General features: G+C 44.8%; 1 protein-coding gene across 13 annotated transcripts in view; it reads right to left on the minus strand.

Annotated features, from left to right (window-relative positions):
• Positions 1–12,502, minus strand: part of LOC133506778 (uncharacterized) — a 76,268-nt gene extending 63,766 nt beyond the window's left edge. For 2 of the 13 annotated variants that reach the window (XR_009796603.1, XR_009796600.1), the window contains exons 1-4: positions 11,812–12,502; positions 9,752–10,157; positions 9,199–9,282; positions 8,888–8,997 (exon numbers count right to left, since the gene is read on the minus strand). Coding sequence is in view for 5 of the 13 variants with exons in the window: in XM_061831247.1 (XP_061687231.1) it covers positions 7,310–7,479; positions 8,888–8,997; positions 9,199–9,282; positions 9,752–10,149 (762 nt within the window). In the remaining 8 variants the exon portion in view is untranslated. Of the gene's footprint in view, positions 1–6,968; positions 7,480–8,887; positions 8,998–9,198; positions 9,283–9,751; positions 10,158–11,437; positions 11,455–11,591; positions 11,728–11,811 lie in introns of those variants that run through there. The other 11 variants (XM_061831247.1, XM_061831248.1, XM_061831250.1 and 8 more) reach the window with 11 other exon arrangements.
• Between the last annotated feature and the right edge of the window lie 22 nt (positions 12,503–12,524).

Here is a 12,524-nt window from a genome sequence, read left to right on the forward strand (position 1 = left end):
CAACCGAATTTCCCAGCCCTGCGAACCGAACCAAATTTAATCGAAACCTGTTGTGGCAGCCGCGCAAACCGCCACTTCACCGTGCTGCCGTAAAAGTAGCCGTTGAAAGCTTAAACGGTGGTCTTCACTCATGTCCGTGAATGACAAATTATTCAGGGGGGAGAAAGAGCCCGCAAGGGTTCACATTGTATTTGTCTTATCAGTGATTCAGTAAGTCATCGCAATGATGCCGCTGCAGTGTGTGTGTGTGTGTGTAGACGAGGCAATAAGAGGGAGTGCGACTGTCACGGTCTGTTTGTTTCTGTGCATGTTAAGTCCCAGTTGAGTCGTCCCCGGGCCCCGAAGATGAACACCCGAAGTGTGCAAGCCTGAAAATAAGCCAAATCCATCGTTGGCACTACCAATTTCTCTTCTTTTCCTCCGTGTCTGCCTGCGTTGCCCCACACTTTATTCTCCCCATTTCCAGCTGTGCCCCCCCGATTCAGTTTCTGTATTCTTCCATCAGTCAGAGGCTCCTGCAGCCACGCCCGCTCGCCGCTCACGTATGGAAGCGGTCCGCAGGGCGCTTGTTATCGAGCACCTATCTTGACATCGCTCGGCGGGGGAGCCAGACGACCCCAAACTGGCAGCCTTGCGCTCAGACAAAAGAAAAGAGGAGAGAATGAACCGCCGGGAAGCTTCTGCAGTAAAACTGATGGGGGGGGGGGGGAGTGGGTAAGGGTGTGTGTGTGTATGAGAGTGAGAAGGCTTTTGGAGTAGGCGATAAAGGCCATCTTGTCGGAGGCAGACAGGTGGGCAGAGCTGCCAGACAAGCAGGTCGTTACAGGCTGGCGCGGAGCTGGAGGCTGAGCTACGAGCTCAGCATCTCAACAGGCTGGAGTCAAACAGCCGCTGGGCTGATGAATAGTGCCCCAGTCTGGGCCTGGAGAGGTACTGCAGTGTTCAATGACACTTGCAGTCAACGCAGACGTGCAAAACTGGAGGGGCTCTCAAAATATTTGGATTTTTCCGAGGACCTGAAGCCAATCAAACACAACTTCGACGTGAGCCCCTGAAAGCCATCCAAATTTATTTTGACTTGAAATAGAAAAGCAAGTAACCAAATTCACTCGAATAAAAATCCCTGGAAGTCGTCACTGGCTGCTTCCTCTAAAAACGGGGCTGCGAACCGAGAAGAGCGATTTTACAAAACACAGACAGATTCCGTTGCGAGTCGACTTAAGCAAGACGTCGTGTCTCACTGGACTGCAGATTGGGAAAGCACCATCAAAATATGTTAAGATGGACTCTCCGTCCATGCAGATGTGATCCCAGATCATCTACGGTAGCACTACATAATGGCATTTGCGCTATTTCTTCTTCTACTTTTCCTTTCGGCTTGTCCCAATTAGGGGTCACCACAGCGTGTCATCTTTTCCCATCTAAGCCTATCTCCTGCATCTTCCTCTCTAACCCCAACTCCCATCATGTCCACCCTCAGCATATCCATCAACCTTTTCTTTGGTCTTTCTCTCGCTTTTTTGCCTGGCAGCTCCATCCTCAGCACCCTTCTACCAATCTACTCACTCTCTGTCCAAACCATCGAAGTCTGCTCCCTCGAGCCTCGTCTCCAAAACATCCAACTTTGGCCGTCCCTCTAATGAGCTCATTTCTAATCCTGTCCAACCTGCTCACTCCGAGCGAGAACCTCAAGATCTTCATTTCTGCTCCCTCCAGTTCTGCTTCCTGTTGTTTTTCAGTGCCACCGTTTTTCTTTATTTCCACAAGCGTGACTTATTTGGATTGTTCGTGCAGGGGGGGAGGCATTACAATTATTCCAGGGTAACTTGAGGAAGCTCAGACTTCTGCCCATGCCAAAATAAAATAATAATTCAAAGCTCCATTGTTTCACCGATCTGGGAGGCTGGCGTTAAAATGTGTCGTTGACAATGGTAGAATGGTGGACTTGTTTTTGAAAGTTGGAACTGATTTTGCAAACATCCTTGGGTAAATTGTTGTGCTGTGAAGGAAGGAGTAGAATGAAGTCATGTTGGCTGGCTTTACATCTACCTGTTTGTGGTGTACTCAGCTGGGATTGTTTTTGTTCTAAATCGTGCATGCCGTGGTGCTTGCTCTTGTGCCTCGCTGAATTCAGGTGCACAAAAAATATATAAATAACATCACATGATTAGAGTCACAATTTTGACCGGTTGAGATGGTCTTACTCCTTAAAAACTGTGCAGCAACGTAACTGCTAGCAAATTACCAACATCAGAATCTGCGTGGATTTCGCATCTCTCATATAAACGGCTTATTCTGAGCCGGCTATTTTCGCGAAGGTAAACGCTGACCCATTTCACTTTCGCGGGCTGCAGTCACCGTCAAACGACTTGAAGAAAACATGACCATCGTTCCCTGTGGGTTTTGTAATTTATTTTTTTTTTTGCTTCGATACAAATCCCGGAACCACAAAAAATGAGTTTTCTCCTTGGCTAAGCCGCATTTCTCCACTACATTTGGTGGAAATCTGTTCTGTATTTGCGTAATACATGCATATTACGCAAACCAACCCACCCGGCCCCCCAAAAAGGTAGTACAGGGAGTCCTCGGTCTACGACTGAGATCCGTTCCTACAGTAGCGACTTAACTCGAATTTCGATTAAAGTCGGCTTCCGCCATTAAAATCAGAATTCACATCAAAATACTTTGTACAAAAAAACAAATACAAGACGGTGTACTTAGCATTACTGCTGAGAGGTAGACGGAGAAGAAGAAGAAGGGGAGGCTGTGCTGAGCTATTGCCAAAGAACCAGGTCCTCAATCCACTCCATCTTGAATAGTATCAAAGAACCTAGTTTTGTGAAAATTGTATCTGATATAGGAACGGAACCTTTCACATGCCCTAAAATACGGGCTTTGTCTTTAATAATTGTCACCACGGTCGACCGACTGAAGCCTTGGTGGTGTTGCCGTCTCTCCTTTCTCCAATCTTTTTATGATCTTGAGCTTTGTTTCTATGGCCTTGGATTTTCTTTTGGCTGCAGAAGCATTGCTAAAAGACACAGCTTTCTTCTTTGGGGCGGTAATGTCAAAAAAGGAGGGCGAAAAATGCGAACATACTCCCGACGGACAAGCATTAGCCAGACAAAATGGCGGAAGGGGGACGGGCGTTGTAAAGTCGAAACATCTTAGGTCGAGACCATCTTAACCCGAGGACTCCAACCAAAATTGCCTGGTGATGAGTCCAGGGTGCAGACAACGTCAATATCATCCAGCTAAATTGAACTTCTTGCTCCCCTGCAACTCAAGACCAGGATAAGCATGATGGACCAACAGTCGGGCCAGAAGAACCCTGACCAACGACTAAACGGACAAAGGAAGCCTCTGAAAACCCAGTTGACCCAACGGTGTTTCTACAAGGCCACGTGTTAACAATACTAAACGTGTTCTGGATTAACACTTTACACATACACGCCGTTTCATGACCAGCAGCAGGAACACGACGCTCCACTTTCACAACATGGCGAAGGTTTTACCCCATGAACCGTCCTGACTCACCAACTTGGCTAAACGCGTCGCCCCCCCCCCCCCCCTTCTCGCGTTCGGCACATGTGGCAAGACTTTATTTCAGAACAATTCACCCGAGAGGACTAAAACGATTGCAGCCACCCCGAGTGTGACATACAAGCAACAAAAAGGGAAAAGGAAAATCAGGCTCGGGGGGGGGTTTGCGGCCGCGGTCGACTTTCAAGAGCATGCGAGTTTGATTTATTAGAGTGAGGAAACATTGTGTATTGTCATGAGGGCTTGCACCATTTTGGGTCCAGACTGAAACGCTTCAACCATCCGTCACCCACGTCGCAACAACCTGGCTGCCTTCCATGTGGGTCAAGTCACAATAAAAGGATCCTTCACGAGAACTAAAAAGGCACACCATGAGCTCACAACCTCGCTGACTGGAACAATCCATCAAATCCCATCCGCCGATTCCATAAACTCAGAACGCCATTAAATTGAACGGGCGAAATATCTGCGAAACCAAGTCCAAAATTGGTTAAAGCTGACACGCAACTAGCCAAAGTAGAGTTCCAATTTCGAAAGATGACTACAGACATCGGATTCTTCCCTAAATAGTCAAACCTAAAACCTGTTTTTCTCCTGTTCGCGCCTGGTTGTGGTTAGCTAGCTGCGGCCATCTTTGTTTAGGTGCCAACACGCCGCAGTGCGCAGGATCAATCAAGACGAGCGCTTTGACGATGAGCAGACGGACCTAAGGCAAGATGAGAAAAAAAAAAAAAAAGAAAAATAACGCCACTGAATGTGAGTCACAGTGGAGGAAGAGAGAAGAAGCCGCCTGTGTGTGTTTTTAATGTCCAATGCAGGACACACACAGCATTGACGCGACGAGGAATTCGTCTCCCGCCGCTGCCAAACTGATGGAGGCCAAATGTGAACTTGCAGTTTGCAAATTTGCCGGACTGCTGGATGAATAATCTCATGAGACCATCAGAGATTGTCGCCGATCTTCGTCAACTGTGGGCTCACGAAGCCCTTTTTTTTTTTTTCCCCACCCTGATTAAAGGCTATAAGACACAGGTGTCAAACTCAAGGCCCGGGGGCCAGATCCGGCCCACCACCTGATTTTATGTGGCCGGCGAAGGCAAATCACGCGCGTTAACTTCCATTATTTTTGTCGTTAAAATCTGTACCGCCCATCCATCCATTTTCCTTTTGCCGCTTATCCTCGCGAGGGTCGCGGGGAGTGCTGGAGCCTATCCCATGGAAAATACAGAGTGACAACAACAACGAAGCGTTTTTGTTTTGGTTTTTTTTTCCCTCCTTTTCTCCAGCTGCTTTTCAACTCTTGCAATTGGGTCTGGAAATAATCCTCAGTGAAACACGAGCATTCAATGTAGTGTAAATCCAGCCTAACGTGCTGACACATGACACCACTTATCTTTATATACGCAGAACTGCTCGTGTCACTGAACGTTAATGTTATGACATCCATTTTTATGCGCTAAAAAGCTTCTAGAGTCTGCTTGTCAAACAGGTAATTGGGCATCTCCTTACGCAAATGATGTCAAATATGATTCACTCCCCGAGCAAATATCACGTCGGCGTTAGGATTTGAATGACAGACTGAAGGAAGCTGATGCAATTATAGATGATTCAGTTCCACACTTAACATCGCCATCTGGACGGCACATTTTGCCCGCACATCAAAAGTAACTTCGGAGAATCGGGGAGACAGTGACGGCCGTGCGTTCGCCAAGACCGAGCGCAGGAAATGGCGACGACCGCAAGCCCGACGGGCCGCTCTCCCCCGTTGCCCAATCAGAAGAGACCCGGCTCGACGGCTCACACGGGGACCAGATGAATGAAACAACTCTTCGGGAATCGCATCGAAAGGAAGCGCCAGTGAAGCCTCGGAGCTTTGCCGCGCCGAACGTCACGGCCCAAAACGGCGCGGTCGGTCGTACAAAACGGGTTTGATTCAAAACTGTGCTATCGTCGACCTTTACAAATGTCCACTGGGATGTCACGACACGTACGAGATTGCGGCATTAACATACAGACAAGAATTTTATCGTGCTTCACTGAAAATTACTCTTGGGAGATGGACTAATCAAGGTATTTTGTTTAAGTACTGCATGTAGTTTCAAAAAAAAAAAAACGTTTTTTTTTTTTTCAGTGGCTAGGCACAGGTATTGACTCAATTGCAGAGAACTAGGGAACTATTAGGGATAGGGATTTTTTTTTTTACTGCAAGAGGACCTCAAAATGCAACCCTGACACACCTCACCAAGAACTGAATTTAAATATATGAGAATAGATATAAGCGGCACGATGGATCAACTGGTAAAAGTGTTGGCCTTACAGTTCTGAGGTCCCAGGTTCAATCCCGGACCCGCCTGTGTGGAGTTTGCATGTCCTCCCCCGTGCCTGCGTGGGTTTTCTCCGGGCACTCCGGTTTCCTCTCACATCCCAAAAACATGCGACATTAATTGGAGACTCTAAATTGCCCCTAGGTGTGATTGTGAGTGCCATTCGTTGTTCATTTCTATGTCCCCTGCGATTGGCTGGCGACCAGTTCAGGGTGTACCCTGCCTCCTGCCCGTTGACAGCTGGGATAGGGTCCGGCACTCCCCGCGAACCTTGTGAGGATAAGCGGCAAAGAAAACAGATGGGCGGATGGACAGTAGATGCAAACAAACGACAGTCTTGGAACATTTTGATTTTTGAATAGCATCCTTGAGTACCCATAAACATGAAGACTTAAGAAAATAAAAACGTACATCCATCCATTTTCTTAGCCGCTGATCCTCACGAGGGTCACGGGGAGTGCTGGAGCCTATCCCAGCTGTCAACGGGCAGGAGACGGGGTACACCCTGAACTGGTCGCCACGCAATCGAAGGCCACATCGAGACAAACAGATGCGCTCACAATCTCACCTTGGGGCAATTTAGAGTGTCCAATTAATGTTGCATGTTTTTGGGGATTTGGGAAGCATTTAAAAATAAAAAAAAACTCATAATGTGATTAATATTTGTTGTTGTTGTAAAAGCTTTGTTTTAATTTACATTTAGTGTGCTTCAATGTAACCAGCAGCTACAGTTAACTTGGAAGCAGTTTAATAACGGCACAAGGCAATAAATTTCACCATTAATTAAGATGATTGTGGATTTGAAGCCTTTTCGTATCATTAAAAACACCTTTAATTGGCACCATAACAGTCCCTGTGCCTGCGCGAAGTGCTCTGTGACTGAAACTCCAGGGAGAAATGCGGCCAGCGAGCGAGCAAGCCAGTCCTTGGAAATGAACTCAGTCAACTCTCGTTGCTGTGAGCAAATCACTGAGCCGCCGCAACAACTGTACCATCAAGTGGCCAAACGCCGGCATCGCGGCGCCAAACATCCCGGCTTCAACTGGGAGAACCGGAGGCAAGCGGGTGTACGACACAAGAGCAGGGTTTGAACTTGAAAACATTTATTGCGGTTATGAACTGAAAACGTGGCTCAGAACAAATCACAGAATTGCAGTCGTCTATTCAAAATGCTCACGAGTGAGGCAAAAATTAAAAGCACCTACGTTAGAATATTACATAAATGGACTAAAATCATAAAGTTTTGTTTCAGCACAAGAAAATCAAAATCTAAAAACCAAAATAAAAGCTACAGCAAAATATTTCCCACCTTTGTGTAATTGCATCAAAAATGGTTTTAAAACGATGGTTGTAATGAGGACCCCCAAAAAACCTAACCCCCTATTAAAAATAAATTAATTTGCAAACCGTGGCGTTTCCAGAATGGGGGTGGGGGTGGGGTGTCACTCGTCAGCGTCTGAAAACTGTTGAGGCTCGGTATCGATGCTGGAGCGCAACATCGGGACCGGGTGTGGGTGGTGCACGGCCGGACTGTAACAGGCTGAGCCCGGCCCGTTCTCCTCTTCTCCCAGCGCTAAATCCTCGAAAGCCGTCGCAAAAAAATCTTCTGCACCTTCAAGGAGCAAAAGTATATCTTCAGAACACTCCCAGGGAGGGGGGGGGTGGGGGGGTGGGGGGGGCGGCTGGGCGTTTCACGGCGGGAAAGCGCTTTCGCACTTCCACTTGACATTTAAAAAAAGATGCAGGTAAGGTTGATTGAACACTGAATTGTCCATAGGTGTGAACTCTTGTTTGTCGTGCTTCGGGATTGACCGGTTCAGGGTGTTGAACACTTCTCGCCCCAATTCGTCTGCGATCGTTAGCCCTCGATGACCCGAACGTGCGTGCCCACACAGGAAGGCCCGAGCGGAGATTCGAAATGGGAAACTCAAAACTGTGATGCAGATGTTTGGATGTAGTTTTCTTAATCAAGCCCACCTGCATACTTTGAAGTAACGGACCTTTCCGACCTGTCAATCACTCGTACGACAATAGCCAATCAGATCGCCGCATTGTCTTAACCCCTGGCTTGACACGCCCCTGCCGCCATGTTGTCCCACAAGCAATGCCGCTTGTCAGTAGCGTGCGCTTGGAAAAGTTCACGTCACGAAGAAAATGGTCCTTAGATGCGCTTGGGGAACGTGCAATTCTGATGAAAGATATCCTGCTAGGTTTCAAGGGGCCCGGTTTTAAGCCGAAGAGTCGGGTTAGTGATATGTAAATCCGTCATTTCATGCAAGACAAACGTCTATTTGCCGATTTGTATCACATCAGACTTTTAAGACAGAGCACTGGGTTCCATTACGAGCCAAGTCAAATCAATACACCCACCCACTCACTCACTTCTAAAGACTACGATGATATTACTGGTGATCTTTCCAAGTCAAAAGTACTCACCCTGCTTTACATGCGCAGTACGATTCCATTATTTCATCCTGTTGGATTTCAATTTGAAGTTTGTGAGGCGTCAAACTTTTTTTTTTTTTTTTGCATCGATCGGCGACGTTTTTCGACATTGTGTCCTACTCCGTCCAAAATCTTAATTCCATGTACATATCCTTGCGTGAAATAGTCGAGACCTCCCTGTAGAACTAAAAACATAACATAAACGTAAAAAACATACCCCAATATTATCTGGAACACGCGATGGAGAATCAACTTCAAACATGTCCTGTTCAGTCACCATTTTTTGGAAGCTTGCGGGACATGGCAACTGTAGCTAAGCTTAAGATCGCCAGTCGGAAAGGTCCATTGTCTAGTAGCCGCGCAGCAAATGCTAACCCTTCTAGATATAAATTGGCAAGAATGCTCGCATAATGGCCTATCACGTTAGGAAACTTAAATGAGTGACATCACTAATGTGACGCTATTTCAAGTAACGCAGAATCCAAAGCGATGCGTTTCTCCTTTGGTCACGCGAGTCGGCATTTTGTACAAATACTAGAGCTAGCCATCGATAATCAAGAGAAATGACTCCTTACCGTAATCTTGGCTTGAAAAACTCTTCAAATTGGTTTGGCACTCTTTGTCCCAGTCTTCCTCGTCCGGTAGCCGCAATCCTGGCTTCTTGGGACACGCGGGTTCAGTGTGTCTATGAAAGTCGTCCGATTTACTACGTTTACCGATAAACAAGATGCTAACTAGCTCGAATTTCTGGCGTGCAACGGAAGGGATTGGCGTCACTGGATTACCAGTTTTACAAAACAACGGGAGTGACTCAACCGCTGGGGCCGCCTGTGGCACGATTAAGCCGCTCGTATGTGAAAGGGGAGAAAAACGATAATTAATTTACCTTAAAATACACCGCGTGCCTTCAAAGTCGCTGTCGGGGCGGTTCCGCGGCTTTCTACTTTTCTTTCTCCTCCTCCACCCGTGGCTGAAAGACGTTCGGAAATGATCTCATTGGGATTTTTGCGGCAGACGAGATTTCGGTTCAAGTCGTGATTACATTCGAGTCACGCTTCAGTGCCATATTCACAAATGCATACAACTGGCTAATTCCATCAGAACATTCCAAACTATTCCATTATAGCAACTTTATTCTTTCTCCGTCATTTTTTTACCATTTTAATTCTGATGTCTTGGAATGTGCAACGTTGTCTACATCCATTTTACTTCAGCAGTACCATAAACGAGTATTTATGGGTGACGTAAACGTGCTAACGGAAAGCAGTAGCACTGCTGCAGTTACTTCGCATTCATTTTTGGCGTGATGTCTCAAGTTAAACGGATCCTGCCTTTGTCAGGGTTGCTTAAAAATAAAAAAAAATATGTAGCCCTGGAACTGACATAACTGCATTGTCTGTAATTTTCCCATCAGAAAAGAAGAACTCATTCAACCCTACCTCGATCTCTTGTTTTTCACGCCTGTTGCCAAAGGCGGGTCGCGTTCTGTTGACGGTCGCTCAAAAGCGGACAAAACGTCGTCGTGGTCCTCACCGTTTACCAATGCGCCAGCTGCAGCTGAAACCGCGGTTCTTTGTTTCCCACCATTCCTTGCGGGTGCTGAATTGGTCGCCTTGCCCTTGACATGGTTCAAGTATCCATTAACCGTGTTTGGCGGCTTCGTTCCTCTTGCGCTGTTGCTGGTTTTAGTAGCGACTGAAGGGTGGGCGGCGGACACAGTCGGTTCTTCCAACAAACATGGAACCGGAACGTCAGGACTTTTCGGGCCACTGGTGCTACAGATGGTCTCATGAGCTTCTTCCGTTTCACCCACAAAATCTGTACAATACTGAAGCATCTTGAAGCCTACATAAAAGTAGCTCGTTGTCAGTACATTATTTTGAAAATGACACGAATATGTATATGATGGATGACAGGAATGCTATGGCGTTTATGCATTAACTATACTTGCTTCCATTAAGATGTGAGTCATGATCGCACGTTTCTAATTGCAAATTTATTCATTTAGCCCTTGGTGAAGTAGAATTTTCAATCAAAAAAAAAAAAAAAAATCAAAAGCCTTTATTGTCATTATATGCTGTGCATACAATGAAATGATGAGTGCTTCTCCACAAGATGCAATAAAATAGAATAAAAATCGAAGAACATCTTGGGTAAAAAAAAAAAAACAAGATAAAACATCAATCAAAAATAAATAAATGCAAAAAAGTGCAGTTGCAAAATATTACATAATATTCTTATGTTCAGTGGTTTGAGTTCAAGGAGTTGATGGCTCTGGGGGGAAAAAAAAACACTGCCCTTGAATTTTTTAATTTTGGGGGAATACGTTTATTTGTATCTCTCATTTATTAATTTATTGAAAGATATATTTTGCACCGAAAACTGTTAGATATTATTTGTTGGAAAGTGGTGCAGTAAAAATAAAGATTTTTCCCTAACACAAGGAGCGATCGTGATCAATGATCACGATAGCAATACTGAACAAAATTAATCGGGATTTGTTATTTTGGCAATAACTGTGAAGCCCTGCTGTGTGTGTGCATATATTAAAAATAAAAAAATGGAAAAAAAAAAAAACTTGGCTACGCCAACTTCAAAAATAGGTCGACACAGAATTTCGGGCTTGAAGCTCCTCCAGGTTCTGCCCGGAAACACGTTTGCGACCCCGGAAGCAATATTTCTCATGGGCAATTATTGCAGGGGGTCAAAAGTTTGGCCTCTGGTAAACGTTCCCAAAAACGACGGAAGAGCACCAATCAGTGATTTTCGAGACACTATTTGATGACCAACGCATATAATAAAATGAAGTATGAATGAATTTAATAGTAGTTTTTTTTTTTAGCTAAAACGGTAATGCTAGCATGTTAATGATAATTGCAAATGCTAACCAATCAGCAAAGCCCGTTTGTTTTTTCAAATTCTGTATAGAAATTATCCCATACATTTAGTACCAACATATGCTGTTTAGGTATAGAAATCCAGCACTCATAAATGAGAACAAAATACTTATTTGTAGTTAAAAAATAAAAAGTACTCAACAAAGTATCTGTAGGATAATTGATTCACAAATGGTTTGATCGTGACATTTGCTTTCATATAATCTTTCGCCAATATAGCATTCCTACCTGTCTGTTAGTTGTCTCTGAAAAAGAAAATAAATAAAATGTCTCCCATAAATCCACATTTTAGAGCTATAAATATTGTGTACTCGCAAATTGGACTATACTCATTTTAGCAACATACAAAGTAATGTCTTGAAGAACCAGTGCACAAACTTACAGTTGACAGCAAACGTCACAAATTATCCTCACTTTTTATGGACATATATAGCTTTAAAAGTCTTATTTGGTGAACAAACGCCAATACCTGCGTAACTAGCTCAGGCTAAACTCATTTAGCCAGGTGATTGACCACAATAACATGAAAACCACAAATTGGCGTTAACGTCGGTGTGGCTATGATGTTAGTTTTATATAAAAAAAAGTTTAATGCACCTCACCTGTGCTGCAGCACGAAAAGAAAAAGTGCACTCGTGCTCTTCATCGATTTGTTTATCGAGCAGTCACCTCCACATTGGTCGTCTTGTTACGTTTGCGAACGATTCGTCAAAGACAATCTTTTTAAGTGAACGAACTGAGCCGATTCAGTTTAAGAAACGATTTGCTTGGCCAGCATGAGGCCATAACCCTAAAAAAACGACGGTGGGCTAGAAGTGCAAAATAATATTCTGTCGCTCACTTCTGAATATTCTGAGAATAAGCAAGGAGCAGCCAGCGTACAGGCGGGCTCGGGACTGATTCACGACTCACCAGCAATGTCACTCACTTCTGCGATCGAAAAATGAGCAGCCAGCGCTTTGCAGGCAGATGGAGGACTAAGTGATTATGTTTACTGAACAACTGTAACGAGGAATTGAATAGGTGTACAGTACAGTACAGTACTGAGGAACTGAAGAGTGATACGTTCGCTTGTGATCCGCTAAGGCCTATTTACTTTAATATTGGTTTACTCTGTAGTCAATCTACAAGTTTTATTATAGTTAGAGATGCACTCGCGCAATTATTTGACAATAATAAATACTTTCTATTTTTCCAAACTCCCATCATTTGATTCAAAGTATTAACATGTACTCTGTGTACAATTGCGGGTACACTAGCACCATGAAGTTAAAACCAATACAAGAATTGTATCAGCAACCCCAAGATAATAAAC

Source organism: Syngnathoides biaculeatus, chromosome 9 (genome assembly GCF_019802595.1).
Source record: "Syngnathoides biaculeatus isolate LvHL_M chromosome 9, ASM1980259v1, whole genome shotgun sequence".
Classification (NCBI taxonomy): domain Eukaryota; kingdom Metazoa; phylum Chordata; class Actinopteri; order Syngnathiformes; family Syngnathidae; genus Syngnathoides; species Syngnathoides biaculeatus.